This window comes from Babylonia areolata, chromosome 23 (assembly GCF_041734735.1).
Source record: "Babylonia areolata isolate BAREFJ2019XMU chromosome 23, ASM4173473v1, whole genome shotgun sequence".
NCBI lineage: Eukaryota > Metazoa > Mollusca > Gastropoda > Neogastropoda > Buccinidae > Babylonia > Babylonia areolata.
Window position 1 is genome coordinate 17,976,664 of NC_134898.1, and position 17,312 is coordinate 17,993,975.

General features: G+C 45.2%; 1 protein-coding gene across 1 annotated transcript in view; it reads left to right on the forward strand.

Annotated features, from left to right (window-relative positions):
* The window catches only part of LOC143298218 (T-box transcription factor T-like), a 76,887-nt gene extending 62,492 nt beyond the window's left edge, over positions 1 to 14,395 (forward strand). Inside the window, exon 7 of the mRNA XM_076611012.1 lies at positions 8,840 to 14,395. Coding sequence (XP_076467127.1) covers positions 8,840 to 9,288 — 449 coding nt within the window. The 3' untranslated portion in view covers positions 9,289 to 14,395. The remainder of the gene's footprint in view (positions 1 to 8,839) is intronic.
* Positions 14,396 to 17,312: the final 2,917 nt, after the last annotated feature.

Here is a 17,312-nt window from a genome sequence, read left to right on the forward strand (position 1 = left end):
GATCCCTTTCCCTCATCATCCGCTTTCTGCCCCCTGTCTCTCTCCCCCTGTCTCTCTCCCCCTGTCTCTCTCCCCCTGTCTCTCTCCCCCCTCTCTCTCCCCCTGTCTCTCTCCCCCTGTCTCTCTCCCCCTGTCTCTCTCCCCCTGTCTCTCTCCCCCTGTCTCTCTCCCCTGTCTCTCCCCCTGTCTCTCTCCCCTGTCTCCCCTGTCTCTCTGCCCCTGTCTCCCCTGTCTCTCTCCCCTGTCTCTCTGCCCCTGTCTCCCCTGTCTCTCTCCCCCTGTCTCTCCCCCTGTCTCTCTCCCCTGTCTCCCCTGTCTCTCTGCCCCTGTCTCCCCTGTCTCTCTCCCCCTGTCTCCCCTGTCTCTCTCCCCTGTCTCTCTCCTCCTGTCTCTCTCTCCCCTCTCTCTCCCCCTGTCTCTCTCCCCCAGTCTCTCTCCCCTGTCTCTCTCCCCCTGTCTCTCTCCCCCTGTCTCTCTCCCCCCTCTCTCCCCCTGTCGATCATCATAATGGCAATGGCGTTAGCGAAGACACCAGCAGTGATGGCACTGAAACTGACGCCTGTTTATTGTATTTCAAATCAAATGGATCATTGCAGTGCATCGACTCAAATTCAAAATCGGAATCAATATCAAACAAGAAAATTGTGGCAATGTGTCTAACACAAACAGGAATATATACCAAGACTTGACCCGAATCTTCCCCGAGGGGTGTCAATAACAACACTGATCAAAATGATTTAACTCTCTGTGCATAAATGCGATAGCAAAAAAAGATGTTTCACAATGCTTTACCCTCTCGTAGGGAGCGTAAAAACGGGCGGGACCAAATTAAGTTTGTTGTGATGCACCTTATTCTGTCACTTTTACTTAGAATGTTCCTTCATTTTACGCTTGTTCATTGGTTCAACTGTTTGTTAGCATCCTTTCGCGTGCAGCATTGCACTAGAGATAGTTTCTCATTTTTCAAAAAAGACACTCAGAAAATTAGGATATTATTTTAAGAGCAAAACAAAGTCAAAGAAGGAAAACAAATCAACCAGTCAACCAACCAGACTAAAGGAAACACACACACACACACACACACGCACACACACGCACACACACACACACACACACGCACGCACGCACGCACGCACGCACGTCCGCACAAGCATACACACACACACACACACTCACATTTTTAAAACCGATATTGTGCCATCACCCTCAACATCTTCACTAACGTCACCAACATCATCACGATCGTCGTTGTCGTCACCCCCCTCTTTCTCTCTTCATTTCCTCTTTCTCATTTTTCTCCAAGATTTTTGTTGGGGAAAGACCAGAAACCAAACCCGATGGCAAACGAATTTTTTTTTTTTTTTTTTTTTTACATAGATAATGGGGACTTCCCACGCTTTCTCGGAATTCCGAGAAAACGCGGAAGGGGAACGACCACGCTTTCTGGCAGTCCTACACTATCTCGTAGAGTGAGAGAAATCGTGGGACTGTGAGAAAGCGTGGGGAAACCAAAGAAGTGGCCGGAGATTTCACTACTTACTTCTTCGTCATTCTCTTCCCTTTCCCTGTCAGACAGGTTGATCGTTCATATTCCTCAGTCTCACAATCATTCATCCTCTCTTCCGTTCACTCCTCCCTTCCCCATCCTCACGAGTATTAATCGAGGATGAATATATCTGCTGTCAGTGGTAGGGCGGGGGCCAGCTCTCTGTGTCCAGTGTGCCACCTGTGTTGGTTGGTGTGGAGAAGTGTAGAGGGTACACGGACCAAGACATGTGTGTTGGGAAAATAAGTTGGGTCAGTGCGCGGGCCAGATAGGCATCAGAGTGACCGTCTGATGAGATGAGGGCGTCAGTCACACAGACTGTTGGTGGCCTCCACAGCCCTTACCACAGTGTCTCGTCATCACACGGTGTGCCACCTACCAGGTGGCCCCACACCAGTTCTGACCCTCACCAGTTCTGACCCACACCAGTTCTGACCCACACCAGTTCTGACCCTCACCAGTTTGACACATGGACTACGGATTACTCAGGATGATTTTTTCAGATCTCATATTACAGTTGTATGTAACCTTGGCATAGATCACTGGTTTGAAGGCAATTTCACTGCGGTGTTAATAACACTTTCTGTGTAGTTAAGCGTTTCATACATTGTAACACGGCTTTATTTGATAAAGAGTTTTCTGCCGTCACCTACCTGGCTCTGTTCAGGAGAGCATGGACATCTGCAGAACGTCATGTCCGGTCCATGAGACCACACAGCGGCATCGACAATCACAATTACGGGTTGTTCAGGAAAAGATGGGTCATAGCTTACGATCAATCAAATCAAATTTATGCTGCGATCGTCGTACGAAAATGGCATGTTTTCGGTCTGACATCGTTCTGTAAACTTTATGGACACGTGGTGTTAATGCTGTCTCGGTGTGGGGAGTGACCCTGGCCGACATATGATGATGTTGTGTAGTTGTCCGGCCAAGAGCCAGAAGATCTAAGCTACAAGAATGCTTCAGCTATAAAACAACAACAACAACCCCCTACCCCCACCCCCACCCCCCAAAACAACAACAACAACAACAAAAAACACACAAAAAACCAAACAAACAGACACAATGCGAAGGCGAAACTTGTTGAACGTTTGACAAGGAACATAACCGACGAGGAATACAGCTTGGTAGTGGGTTCAGTGCCATACGTGCTTAGCCTGCCTATTGCTCTTACTGACCAAAGTTATGTCTCTGACTACGTTTTCTGAAAGCTGTTATTTCCTTTGAGCGCATGAATTAGCTGAGTCTCGTGCTTTAAAGTGAAGTTACCACACGCAATTTTGACACAACTGCAGTTAAGGCCACTGAATATTTTCCCTCGCTTTTTTCGAGGATAATGAATACAGCCCCAAAAAAGTCCGGCACATCGCCACGTGTCAAACTGTCCGGGAGAAAACTTGACACGAGAGCTGTGACCAACGACCACTGCGCTGTCCATGGACTGTGACATGGTCCGGTACAGTGAGGTCAGTCCGTCATGCTGACAGCCGTTTACTTGATAGCATCGCCATTCAGGAGGGGCGCCTCAGACCTTAAGAGGTCGGGGGAACCTGTTCATTGGGTCATGAACGTGGCATCAAAGTCTGTCAACCCCCCAGTCACTTGATCGGACAACGTCCATTTAGGAACGGGAGATATGTGTCTGAAGAGGGGGTTGTAAGAGGGTGGGGACAGAAAGAGAAAGAAACAAAGGGGGTTGTAAGAGGGTGGGGATAGAAAGAGAAAGAAAGAAAGGGGGTTGTAAGAGGGTGGGGACAGAAAGAGAAAGAAAGAAAGGGGGTTGTAAGAGGGTGGGGACAGAAAGAGAAAGAAAGAAAGGGGGTTGTAAGAGGGTGGGGACAGAAAGAGAAAGAAACAGAGGGGGTTGTAAGAGGGTGGGGACAGAAAGAGAAAGAAACAGAGGGGGTTGTAAGAGGGTGGGGACAGAAAGAGAAAGAAACAGAGGGGGTTGTAAGAGGGTGAGGACAGAAAGAGAAAGAAACAAAGGGGGTTGTAAGAGGGTGGGGACAGAAAGAGAAAGAAACAGAGGCAGAGAGAGTTGGCGAGACTGGAAGAAAAGATTGCGAATATGAATAACAGGGGAATGGTTGAGAGAGAGAGAGAGAGAGAGAGAGAGAGAGAGAGAGAGAGAGAGAGAGAGAACACAACACAACACAACACAACACAACACAACACAACAGATTTTATTCCTCAAGGCGGCCACCAGCTTATTGGAAAGGGTCTCTGGCAAAAAGGGTGTACATCTTAGGTATGCCTATCATGTCAATTGAGTAGTAACTTGAATAATTAAACCAAACTATTCTTAAGGTCAAATTACACATCTGCAGATCGTTGTCTATGACGAAGAGCATAGAAAAGATACATACTCAACTTTGTTATTTTTTCAGTAGGTCCATGTTTCAATATTTCAGTGTAATCTTGGGTAATACCTGTTAAGTCCTTGTTTCTGATACTGGTATATGAAGGACACACATAAATAAAGTGGTGTTCGGATTCATCAGCTTTACAGACTGTACATGAATAACTGGAATTTAAGTTGACGGACCAACGCCACCTGGATCCTTTTGTTGGTAACACACCGATTCGTAGTTTCAGAAGACAGTCCCGGAAACATCTTATATCCATGAATTCAAAATATTTTTCACATTCAAAATCACTTTTGAACAATCTGTAAGGATAGTGTCCTTATTTATTATTGATTTTTTCCAGTCTTGGATAAAACTGTCTTTGTTTTAACAAGGAAATAGAGGCGGCTTCATGTCCAACACCTTGGTTATACCAAGCATATCCCATACCCAACTGAAATAATGTATTTTTAACCAATGTTGCCCATGTTTTACCTCTATCATCCAAATTTCTTAACATCAAGTAGGTAATCTTTCCATGTCCATTTTCAAAATTTTAAACCAGTATTCCATGCATTTCACAGTGCTGTTAAGAGAGAGAGAGAGAGAGACAGACAGACAGACAGACAGACAGACAGAGAAAAAAAGAGAGAGAGAGAACTATAATGTTTTGATGAGGGTAAAAGAATAAGCTACATGCTTTTTTCCACTATGCCATCACAAATAAATAAATAAACAAATAAAACAAAAAAAAGACAGCAGAAAGTAGAAGAAACAGAGCCTTCACAAAACAGTGACAGCAACAAAACAAAGAAAGAAGAGTAGATGACGTGAGTAAAAGAGAGAAGGAAGATGGGCAGTGTCCCGCTGACCAGTTCTCACTAACGGTCACCGTTGTGACGGAACAACCCACCACAAGCAGATCGCCCCAGTCGTGTTGAAGAACAGCAGACGTGGTTGTGACCCATAACACTGAGACCAGCTTTGTCTTTTACCGCTGACATGAAACGAAGCATTTAATTGTTCATGTTGTGATAAGTACGTCAGTCACTCGTGTACTGTTTGAAGCGAAGCAGAGCCCTAAGGACATGCATGCAGTGTGGTATCCTCTTTGGAAGGTGGCAGAATGGTTAAGACGCTCAGCTGCCAATACAGAGAGTCCGTGAGGGTGTGGGTTCGAATCCCGCTCTCGCCCTTTCTCCTAAGTTTGACTGGAAAATCAAACTGAGCGTCTAGTCTTTCGGATGAGACGATAAACCGAGGTCCCGTGTGCAGCACGCACTTGGCGCACTGAAAAAGAACCCATGGCAACGAGAGTGTTGTCCTCTGGCGAAATTACGTAAAATGAAATCCACTTTCATAGGTACACAAATATGTAAGCATGCACTCAAGGCCTGACTAAGCGCGTTGGGTTATGCTGCTGGTCAGGCATCTGCTCAACAGATGTGGTGTAGCGTGTATGGATTTGTCCGAACGCAGTGACGCCTCCTTGAGAAAGTGAAACTGAAACTGAAACTTTCCCTTCATGAGACCAGCATCAGACTATTACGCAGGACCGCATAGTTCATCAAAACCCTCAAACCACATGAGACAATACACACGCTGTATTGAAACCATAATTTATCAGTTGATGGTGGCGTGCTGATTATGTGTGTCGAGGATGGGTCAAGAAAGGAAGAGAGACAGGATATTGAAAAAAAGATAAAGAACAAAAACTGATGTGCGTCAAAAGTCTGTTACGGAAAAAGAGTAATCTGTAAGGCTTCTTCCTTTGAGGGAAAGATATGTAGATTTGATTCGGCATTAAAACATGACGTGATATTCGCTGAAAACCTGAAACTATAAAATGAAAGATAATCGGGAAACTGCTGTTTGTGCGGATGTAATGATGGCAAGGAAAGCTTTTTTTTTTTTTCTTCTGGCTTTGCTTTTCTTCTGGTCTGTTGATACTGTTTGAAACATTTGTTTCCCACCTATGTTATTATCATACTGCTGGACAGGGAGTTTATGGTGATCTTTGTGACATCGTCATCAAATCAGAAAAACAGTATTTGCATTCACTACAGTGACTTTAGTTATCACAGTTCAAGGCCCCGTTTCAGCTTGGTGTTGTGACCTTGGCAAAGGAACGTTTCGATTTTCCTCACTCCATCCAGGTGTAGATGGGTTGCTGTGTTGGGGAAGGTTACAACGGTGGAAGGAGAGGGTTGGGCGCCGTCTTCCAATGTCGAACGCTAGACATGGGAAACGGCTGTTAATGCAGATTTTATGATGACAAAGTAAACATTTTCTGGCTGTGCTTTTCTACTGGTCTGGTGGTACCCGCATAATGTTTGACACATTTTTTTTCCTACTGCTTTGTTCACAGGTACTACAAAAAGACGATTGAATCTTTAAACTTTTGACATTATTATAGCATTTGGAACATTTTCACTGGAAAGTGGCAGAATGGTTAAGACGCTTTTCTGCCAGTACAATGTCCTTGCGGGTCTGGATTCGATACCCGCTTTCGCCCTTTCTCCCAAGACATGAAAATCAAACTGAGCGCCTGGTCATTCAGATGAGGCGATAAACCGAGGTCCTGTGTGCAGCACGCACTTGACGTACTGAAAAAAGAACCCATGGCAACAAGAGTGCTGTCCTCTGGCAACTGTCTGTAGAAATCCACTTTGATAGGTACACAAGTGTATATGCATGCACTCAAGGCCTGACCAGCGAGTTGGGTTATGCTGCTGTCAGGCATCTGCCTTGCAGGTGTAATGTAGCGTATATGGAGTTGTCCGAACGCAGTGACACCTTCAGAATCTGAAACACACACACACACACACACACACACACACACCACACACACACCACACACACACACTCTCTCTCTCTCTGTCTTCTTCTCCCCATCTCCCCCCCTGTCCCCCCTTCCCACCTCTCCTCCTCCCCTCCCGCCCTCCCCCCTCCCCCACCAGCGCCTCTCCCCCCCCGGTAACGTCACGTTTCTCTTACACTCTGTGCCACATATTTCACTCTTCAATGACAAACAGGTCGAGTAACACCCTGTCACGTTCAGTTGGGAGGTGGTGGGAGAGGCGGGGATGGGTGGTGGGAGGGCCGTGCTGGGTGGCGGAGCAGTGACCGTGTTAGTTTCCAGCCCTCTGTCCCTTCCTTTCTGCCTCCCCCATCTTTTTATCTGGTCCCCAACCTTTGCTCAGCCCGGACAGTGGAAAGGGCAGAGAAAATGACTGCAAGAAGGAGTTCTTTCTAAAGACCCTTCTTTCTTAAACAAAAGACCAAATTACTGTTTTACCCAGGTCAATATTAGCCTTTTGCCTCCCTTTTGTTTGTGCCATCTCTGTCTTTCCTCTTCTCCTCTGTTTTCCTTTTTTTTCCCTCTCTGTCTATATTTCTTCCTGCCTGTCTGTCTGCCTGGTTGTCTATTTATATATCTCTTTCCGTTTTCTGTCTTCGACTCTCTGTCTGTCTGTCTGTCTCTCTTTCTTTAACCTACATTGTTTGTTCACCTGTCGAGTCTTTTGAATTCACTAGCCCCGCTTTGTTCTAATTGATGCCGTGCTTCAACGAGCAGGAGGTGTTCTCAAGAGTCCTCCCCACTCGCCCCCCCCCCCCCCCCCACACACCTGACCCCCCCCCCCCCACCACCACCACCCAGCGCCTATTTTAGTCCCCCACCTTCTTCTCTTCGCTCTCACCCCCCAACCTCCCTTCACTTCTCCATCGCCCCTCCTCCCCTGCCCCAGAACTGTGGATGAGAATAGTGACCAGGTTTGAATGACGCCACACGGTGCACATGGTGACAGGTCATTGGATTGCAAGTTGTGCTCCCCCCCCCCCCCCCCCCGTCCATCTCTCCCCCTCTTTAACATTAAACTGTGATAATGCCCAGTAGCCGTAGGGTCCACGTGAAGAGCGTAAAGTCGTATTCACTCTAGTAAGGGGCTAATTAAGTGTGAAGGGTGGAAAGAGGACTCATGGCTTATTTTTTTCTTTCTTTTTTGTTGAGTGTGAATTTTTGTTTGTTTTTTTCAGTGAAGATGAATAATGTACCAAGCTGTTGCCGAACTGATTTTGGTTTCCCCAGCTGCGAGCCCCAAAGACATATCAGGTTGCGTCATTTGTGAGGAGCTCGGAGTGCTAGTAAATGGTCCACTGGAGTTGCGTGTGATAACGATCGCCATGGTCCTCGGGCTGAACTGAGAACACCACAGCCATGCCTTGTTAGCGCTGGGGAACTTAACATCGATAAAAGTGTGTTCGTGGAAGCACAGACTATTGACATACACAAACCCGCTCCCAATTCCCAACGCAGAAAACAAAGAAAACAACAACAACCAACCACACACACACACACACACACACACACACACACACACACATACACACACACACACACACACACGGTACTTTGTGGCAAGACAGGCACGTCAGGGGAGGACAGAGCTGTGTTATGAAAGGTTGAAGAAGCACGCGTGTGCTAAGTTAAGTTGCAAATTCAGTGTCACAGAAATTTGTCTTTTGGCTGGAGTTCACGTGGCAAGAAACATGCAAAGCAATTGTTTGGGCGAGCGGAGTCAATGCGACGGACTGCAACAGACCTGCCTGAAAAGCATGACAACTGGACTGCAGGAGAACATATAAACGCAATCACTTTTAAGACATGCATAACGATTCATTGAAATATGTATCACGGTGACTCAATAATTCTCTCTCTCTCTGCTTCAGGCACTAACTTTCCCCCAGATAATAAACAAGTATTCATGTCACGTGATGTTATGCCCTGTGTGTGTGATTCATGGATAATGAACAAGTATTACGTGTTATGGTGTGTGTGTGTGTGTGTGTGTGTGTGTGTGTGTGTGTGTGTGTTATGAGGCAGCAGTTTCCCCTCAGATGACGAACTCACATTATACTGTGTGTGTGTGTGTGTTTGTTTCAGGCAGCAACTTTTCGCGGGACATGGGCAACCTGTCCATGTTCAACCTACCGGAGCAGTGGTCCAACATGGGGATGGGCACCCAGGCTCTACTGTCCGGCGGCGGCACGGGGAGTGTGGGTATGGGACAGTCCATGGGCGGCCAGTACCCCTCCATGTGGATGTCTTCCGCCGTCGGTAACCTGGGCAACGTCAGCCAGAGCTGTGCCATGCCCCCCTACCTGAGGTCTGGAGGACCGGGGGGTTACTCCCTGCCCCCCGTCACCGCGCCTCCATCCGTGTCCTCCCCCAGTGGGGGGCTAGGGGGCGCACTGCCCACAGGAGCGGGCGGGGCGGGCGGCATGCAGCCCCAGTGCGAGCAACCCTACGACCTGGGAGCCTATACCTCAGCGGCCCGGGACCAGGGACGTTCCGCCCCCTCCTGGGGCCCCCTCACTCCGCCCCCCTTATGATGGTGACCTCACGCAGCTCACGGCCCGAGCTTGGGGGGAGGGGGGGAGGGGTAAGTAATGACACGGCACCCGCGTCATTGTTTACCTCATGGACTGACTGGTCGGTGCGGTGTCCTGGTGTCTGGTGGATACAGTGCAGTTCAGCCTGGTGGATCGATAGCCTTGTGGGGTGTGCTGCCCAAGATCGCACTGTGACGGGAACAGCTCGTGTGCGCTGCGTGTGTGGTGGTGGGGAATTGGGGGAATGGCAGAGTGAGGAGTGGGAGGACTGTCAGAACATATACACACATAAGGCCAGGGGAGAGGCCCCTGAACATGTATATCGATCAGCAGCACGGGACTGCAGCTTGCGCCAAAGACCGATAGCCACGTGACCGCGCTGCGAGGTACACACAAAAGGTCGGGGCTGCGTTTACTTGGGTCGTGGTCATGAGGAGACAGAGGATCTGCTTCACTGCAACGTCAGTGCTCTTTGGATTTGTGGTTTGACCAAAAAAGATTGAAAAATATAGACCTTCTTGTGTTTATATGGTGTGTGGTCTGCGTTTTTGTATCTGAAGGGGTGTGTGTGTGTGAGTGTGTGTGTGTGTGTGTGTGTGTGTGTGTGTGTGTGACAGAGAGAGAGAGAGAGAGAGAGAGAGAGAGAATCATCACCTGTCTTGCGTGCTCCAGATTTATTGGTAAATATTTTCCCTTTTTTCCCCATTTTTTTTCTGTGAATTGTTTGTTTTGTTTCTGTTTTTCATAACAACGCTCTAACATTAGACCAACAGACCACATGGAAGACACACTGACTTGGAACACTGCAAGTTTGTGTTCTGACATCTGCTGCTTTTTTTTTTTGCAGATATATACACATCGTGTGTTTGTGTTAAATTGGTGTCACATTGGCACGAACACAGAATTAACTAAGTTCAATGTGGATGCTCTTTGTTTGCTTTCTTCATTTTTGATTTGTTTTGGTTGCAATGGTTACATTGCTGAAAGGACACTGACCCTTGTTAGAATGCCTTGAATTACATTGACCATTGTTAGACTGTCTTGAATGCTGCCATTGTCGTATTGCCTGTTAATGGACAGTTCATTATACTAACAATGCCAAAGAATGTCCTTTTGATGACGCTTTTCAAGAGTCTCTTCTTAGAAACGCCGACTCCGTTTATTCTAGTTTTCACTGGAAATATTATGTACAACTGTATTTAGGTCATACACGTTCAATATTTACAACTTCCATACTACCGTATTTTTGGAGTTTTGAAGTACAAAGGAATTTAGTGATAAACACAATAATAGTGTGGTTTTGGCTTAGGTAAATAATTGAAAAGCAAAATAAAATGCACAACAAATCTTTGAACACACACACGCACACACACACACACACACACACACACACACACACATTTTTATTGTCTATCACACACTCACAAACGCTCGCCTTCTCGGACACGAAATGAGAGAGAGAAAGGTGCTAGGGTACGGAAGAAGGTAGAGAAGATGCTAGACTGGAAGTGGAAATGATCGACAAACAGACAGAAACATTTGCTTATTTCCTTTGTGGCAGGACTTGCTTTTTTTTCTCCTCTGTTTTTATATTTCTTTTCTTTTTTCACTTTATGTTGTTTATAAATAATCTGAGTGTGGGGAATGGAGGAGAGTGACATGTGACATGTTGTATTTGGGGTGGGCTGTTATGAAAGTAACACGTGACACACCTTTTGTAGATGCCATTTAGATTTTAAGACAATAATATATTACATAACATTTATAGATGCCAACTTAAAGAATGTTTTAGAAATTTCTGGTGATTTTTATTCGTTCGATGTCTTATGCAGTCTAAAAAAAAAAAAAAAAAAAGAGAATCATTTTAAGAATTTAGATGCATCCTTTATGAGGTAACGTGTGACAGTCCTACCTTTTTGTTTTGTCAGTCTTGTCATGGCGGTTTTTCCCTACCAGATTCAGGCAGCTCTTCTCAGAAAGAGACGTAGCACAGTACAGCGCCACAACTTGATCTGTATGGATGTTGCTGGCAATGTTATCGTGAGGAATGTCCATTCTTCATCTGTGCTTTGTTAAGTGAGACATAGTGCAGAGGGTCATGACTAATGGTGTTACATCAGATTCGCGTTTTGTCTTCTGGTGAATGGCAGGTCAATTCACTAATAGGGCGTTGAACGTTTTTTCAGACCGATTGATAAGATGTGAAAGTGTATTGAGATTGCGTGATTTTTGTTCAATTTATATTCAGATTAAATGACATGATGTGGCTGATACGGTATGGAACAGAGATACAAACAGGATGTGGTAAAGCTTTCAAACAGATTGATAGGACGTGAAAACACATTCAGCATTTTTTTTTTTTTTTACATATAAATTATTCTCTAACAGACTTATAAGATGTGGATTCATATTCATTGAGAAACTACACATAGATAATGTTCACAGTGTTTCTGTCAACATTTAACAATTTTTGTCCAAATAAGTAGGTTGGGGCGGGATGACGAGAGGACAACGTTTTCATTTAGATATACTTATTCCACTTGAGTAGTTGAAGAAGAATACATATAAATACGTACGCATTGCATAACGCGAAGCTTCGTGCAAAAACAACAACACACCAACATTGTTTGACGTCAAATGTAGAGATTTACATTCAAATAACTGCGTGCAATTAGGAAAGATGTCGTGTTAATATAATACCCATAACATCTGAAATTAGAATTCCATTTTTGACACAAATGACGTGTGAGAACACATCCAACCATGTCTGGGGGAAAACAAAATCAGACGTACGTTTATGCTTATGCAAATTGCTGTTTAACCGAATGTCAGTTTGAATTGAGTTACACCATGAAAAACAGAAGAGAGAGAGAGAGAGAGAGAGAGAGAGAGAGAGAGAGAGAGAGAGAGAGATTTCACATGAAGTTATCAAGATTTAGCCCTGTTAAAATTTCAGAATCAGGTGGAAGAGGTTAAACAGCTTCTTTGTAATTGACTTATGGTAACTTCACGTATTCGAAGCAATAACTGTAGTGCTGTATTAACATTAATTTTAGAAGTGTGACATGTTGTGATTTGTGGTTTCTTACACAGAATCAGCCTGACAAGGGAGACAGGAACTGGTAAAGGGAGACAGCTTGCATATGGTACATATGAACACTTATGCTATCTCTTAAAAAAAAATCCAGCGCGGATTCCAATATTGGGAACAGTTTAAATGAGTCATTGTGGTTTTCTCCTCCTCTTCCTCTGCCTCCTGCCTTTCAGGGTTGTGACGTGCACAGTCACTGGCAGCACGATGGGTTTTATGTACGACTGTTTTCCACATGTGTTCGTGTTGTATTGCCCACCGACCACAGGCCACGAAGTCTTTAATGTGCGTTGGTTTTCTGCGTTCATATACCCCACGAGACCCATGGGTTGATTAAACGCGTATATCGCCACCTCTGAACACCAGACATATTTTGTCGGGTTCAAACCACAAACCCAAAGCACCGGGACGGTCGGTCTACGTATCAAGCTGCGCGCGATAAAAAAGAGAAAAAGACTGTGCTGTCATAATGGCATTTCTTTTGGGGAGAACTTGTGATTAGGTGTTTTTTCCATACATTACGGATGATAATAGACAATGGAGGCAATGTATACTTTCTTTTTGGATTAAACTTGTTTTTGTTATGATGTATTTGATGAGTTTCGAACTGTACTTGCTTAACCCCAGTTAGATTCTGATATTCAGTTTAATCGATCTGAAAATTTACGATAAATATTGCCCTGGCATTATTCGGGATTGCTCGGACAGAAAGTGATTGTGGTCACTGAACAACCAGGCAGTGTCGGAGAATGCCGGTAGTCATAATCACTGTGTCAAATATAAAAATAACTCATAAAAATGCATAGCATACATCGATTACAATCACCTAGTTTCAGGCTTGTAATGGCAGATTTGTACACACGGGGTCTGACAAGATAGTGACTAGTAAACGATCACATGGTCTGTTGAGAAGTTGTTGCCAAGAGCCACAAGACTAGACAAGTACACATGGATTATGTCAAGTTTCTGATGACACATTTACTGTTTCCAAACTATTCGCGTTGGCAATGGATGTGTCATCATCACCTTCAGTAATGTACAGGTGATGCGGACACTTTTAGGCTGGTTTTAAACTTTTGGAAGCTCGGCTTCTGAGTCTATCTCTCAGATTTCCTTTGAGTTAAAACAGTATTTCAGAATACTAATCATCCTCATGAAAATCTGTCAAATATATGTTTTCTTTTTATTAATGTCTCAGTCACCGCTAATCCTGTTTCACTCTACCCAGTAAAAACTATATATACTGTTCATAACTGTCGCTGATGTTAAGATAATGCAAAAGACCACAGATTGATTCATGTCTATCAGTGGCAGAGCTCCGCTGTACATACTGGTGTTGACAACGTGAACAGTCACAAACACCAAGATTTATGTATGCGTTTCGTTGTTGTTATCACATTAAGGGTGATACATATTATCATTTACCTGTGTGAGAATGACTTGATGCAGACAGACCGATAGTGACCAGTGGATCAGAACACAATTTTACTGTACCCATTTTACATTGTATTAACTGTAAAAGATGTCACTGACCACAACACTGATATAACCTGCTTGTAGTCTGACACTGACAGTGACTGTCGGCAGTACAAGTATGACGTACAAGCCTGCAGCGACTCATCATTCTCAGTTGACTGGTGACCATAATCAGACCACAGTATCCATGTCATTTTGTTTTAGAACCCTCATTGTGTGAATGGTTAGTATTGTAATGAATCTCTAACTGGAATGCACGACTAAAGGTTGTTTTGTGGTTTGATTGTAAAAGAACAAAGAAAGGATGGGTAGTTGCTGCCTATTAGTTATGCTCCATTTGTATGTTGCCTGGACTTGTCGTTAGTGGAACCTCAGAGGGCCTGTTTGTGTTGGAGCAGGACAGTGAGTGGTTTGAGTGGTGATGTCCTGTCCTGCTCTCCTTTGTTCAAAACGGCATGTGCTGGTGTGTATTGCGTTGTACCTATGGTCATCTGTCCAGCAGAATGAAATAAGTAAAAATAAAAATAGAAAAATTAAAAATGGAATTGTTGTGTGCAGTGTTACCAGAATCCTTGCCTTTCAGTGCCTTCTGTTTTTGTGTACCTGTTACTGTTGTGGTGTAATGGCATGCCAGGACTGGTTGTATGTATGTGTGCAGGTTTTATACGTCACAGTAACGCAGACAGTTACACTTAAGTCGCCATGATGTTGTGAACCCAAGTGAACTATTTAAAACTAGGAACCGTGTGGGAACAACAGCGCATTACAAAATTGTACCAAAAACCCCCCATTGTAAGTGGAAATGACAAATTATTTCATATTAAGTTAACAAATGAACTGACATTAACTTTAGAGTCCAACAATGAACTCAACACAGAATGTTCAACATCTTGTTGAAGATTGCAGCCCTGATTCTGCAGTGCACTGTCAGTTTGCATTGACAGATCCAGTCTATCGGGAGGTTTCACGACCCGTCCAGATCTGGTCTGGCCATATGTGGAATTGGCGCTCTGCTCAGGACTGAAAGACCTGTGTCCAGTGCAGAAGACCCTAAGTCACTGTCCTTTGATAGAGAGTTGTCAGCTGGCAATGGATTGGAGAACCCTCTTGTGCTGACTATAGGCGACTGGGCCTGGGGACTACGGGGAACCAGATGGTGACTGTTTCATCGTTGCTTTTTGGTAGGCGTATCAGCTTCATGCGACCTGTGTCCAAGATACAATGGTTGTGGGTGCTGCTTGAGATTTGACCCACACCTGCTTGGACCATACAATTTCTTGCTTGCTGATTGTAGGACCACATTCTTGGGTACCATTCTTCTGGTATAACCCATACATCGGCCCCTGTATCTGTTTTGAACACCCGAACTTGTCGATTGACTTTGATCTTTTCCTTCCAAGGTCTACATGTGGCCTCCTCCAATTCCTGCATCGACTGATGTAGAAGAGGTATGGAGCACCTTCAGAGATGCTGTGTACACAGCAGCAGCTGACACACTCGGCTTTGTACAGAGAAGCGACAAAGACTAGTTTGACGAGAACGACCCTGGAATCTCCAGGCTCCTGAACACACTGCATATACGGCATCAGAATCACATTTCCGATAAAGACTGCCAGAGGAAGGAGAACCAGTTCTTGCAAACCAAGCAACTCGTACAGAAGAGGCTGCGTGAGATGAAGAACGCCTGGTGGGAGAGAAAGTCCGAAGAGCTTCAGTCCGCTGCTGATGCTCATGACACGAATACCTTCCATGATGGTCTCCGAGCTGTGTATGGGCCGAGAGTCACAGGATCAACCCTGTCCGAGCCTCGGACCAGACCATCCTCCTGACAGACAAGAAAGACATCCTTGCCCGCTGGGCAGAGCACTTCAACACCCTCCTCAACAGGCACTCGTCCGTATCTGACGAGGTAATTGCAGCCCTCCCACAGCTACTAGTCGGTGACTCGCTAGCTGCCCCTCCCACCAAGGCCGAGACCCGGAGGGCCCTGAAGCTGACAATGTCGGGAAAAGCACCAGGAGCGGATAGAATCCAGGCTGACATCTACAAGTATAGAGGTGAGGTGCTGACAGACAAGCTGACCGCCCTCTTCCAGTCTATCTGGGAGAGAGGGGAGGTCCGCCAGAATTTCAAGGATGCTTCAATTGTCCACATTTACAAACGGAAGGGAGACAAAACATCCTGTGATAACCACCTTGGAATCTCTCTGCTCTGCATCGCCGGCAAGATCTTTGCCCGCATCATACTGGACAGACTGGTTGACCATGTCTCCAACACAGTCATCCCTGAAGCATTCTCTTCCCTGCCGTGCTGATTGACGCCTTCCAAGACTGTGACCGGGGCATCTACATTCAGTTTCACACAGATGGCAAACTTTTCAACTTGCGGCGACTCCATGCCAGGTCCAGGGTGTTTGAGGCACTGTTGAGAGAGTTCCTCTTCGCTGATGACTGCACGCTTGCTGCACACACCCATGAGGACATGTAGTTCATTATGGACACGTTCTCAACCTCCTGCAGGTGCTTTGGACTCACCGTCAGCCTCAGCAACCGGCTAGCTTACAGAACGCCAGTGCCTCCCCCCATCTGCAATCAAGATCAATGACACAGAGAACAAGTCAGTCGACAAGTTTTGCTACCTGGGCAGCACTCTATGCAGCAACGGAGCCCTTGATGCAGAAGTGACGCTGCGCATCGCTAAGGCCAGCTCCGCCTTCGACAGACTCAACAACAGGCTGTGGAACAGCAAAGGCATCAGGCTCAACACCAAAATCAAAACCTACAGAGCTGTTGTGCTGACCACCTTGTTGTACTGCTGTGAAACATGGACGACGTATCGCCGTCACATTCAACAACTTGAGCAGTTTCACCAGAGATGTCTACGAAAGATCCTCGGCATCAACAGCCACTGTCACCGACTCTCTCTCTCTCTATCTCGCTGTGTGTGTGTGTGTGTGTGTGTGTGTGTGTGTGTGTGTGTGTGTGTGTATGTTTTACATTCTGACAGTCTGCTGAAAGGTCTTGATACAGTCATCATTAAAATCGAAAAGGAAGAGAATATTTCTGTTTGGAATAAAATAAAAGTTTTCTCTTTAGCACGTTATTCGTACAGTGATAATTAAATCATTGTTACTGGGTTTTTGTTCCAGTAGCCACATCTGGTTAAAACAAAAAGTGGGAAGTCACACTTTTCCCGCTATTTCCTGACCTGGCATCGTTTCAGTCATTGTCGCGTTTTTTCTCCACCGCTGATGAACCATATTAACTTTGAAATCAAATAACTTAAAAGCAAATGAAGCAATACAAATAAACGAATAAAGAAATAAGATGATGCTACTGTGATATTTATATCGACATGAAATTGAATTTCTGTTCACCACAGGTATTGCCGGATGAAAATAAACAAACGAAAAAAACCACCAAACAAACCAGTAAGTAAAGACTGAGAAAAAGACAGA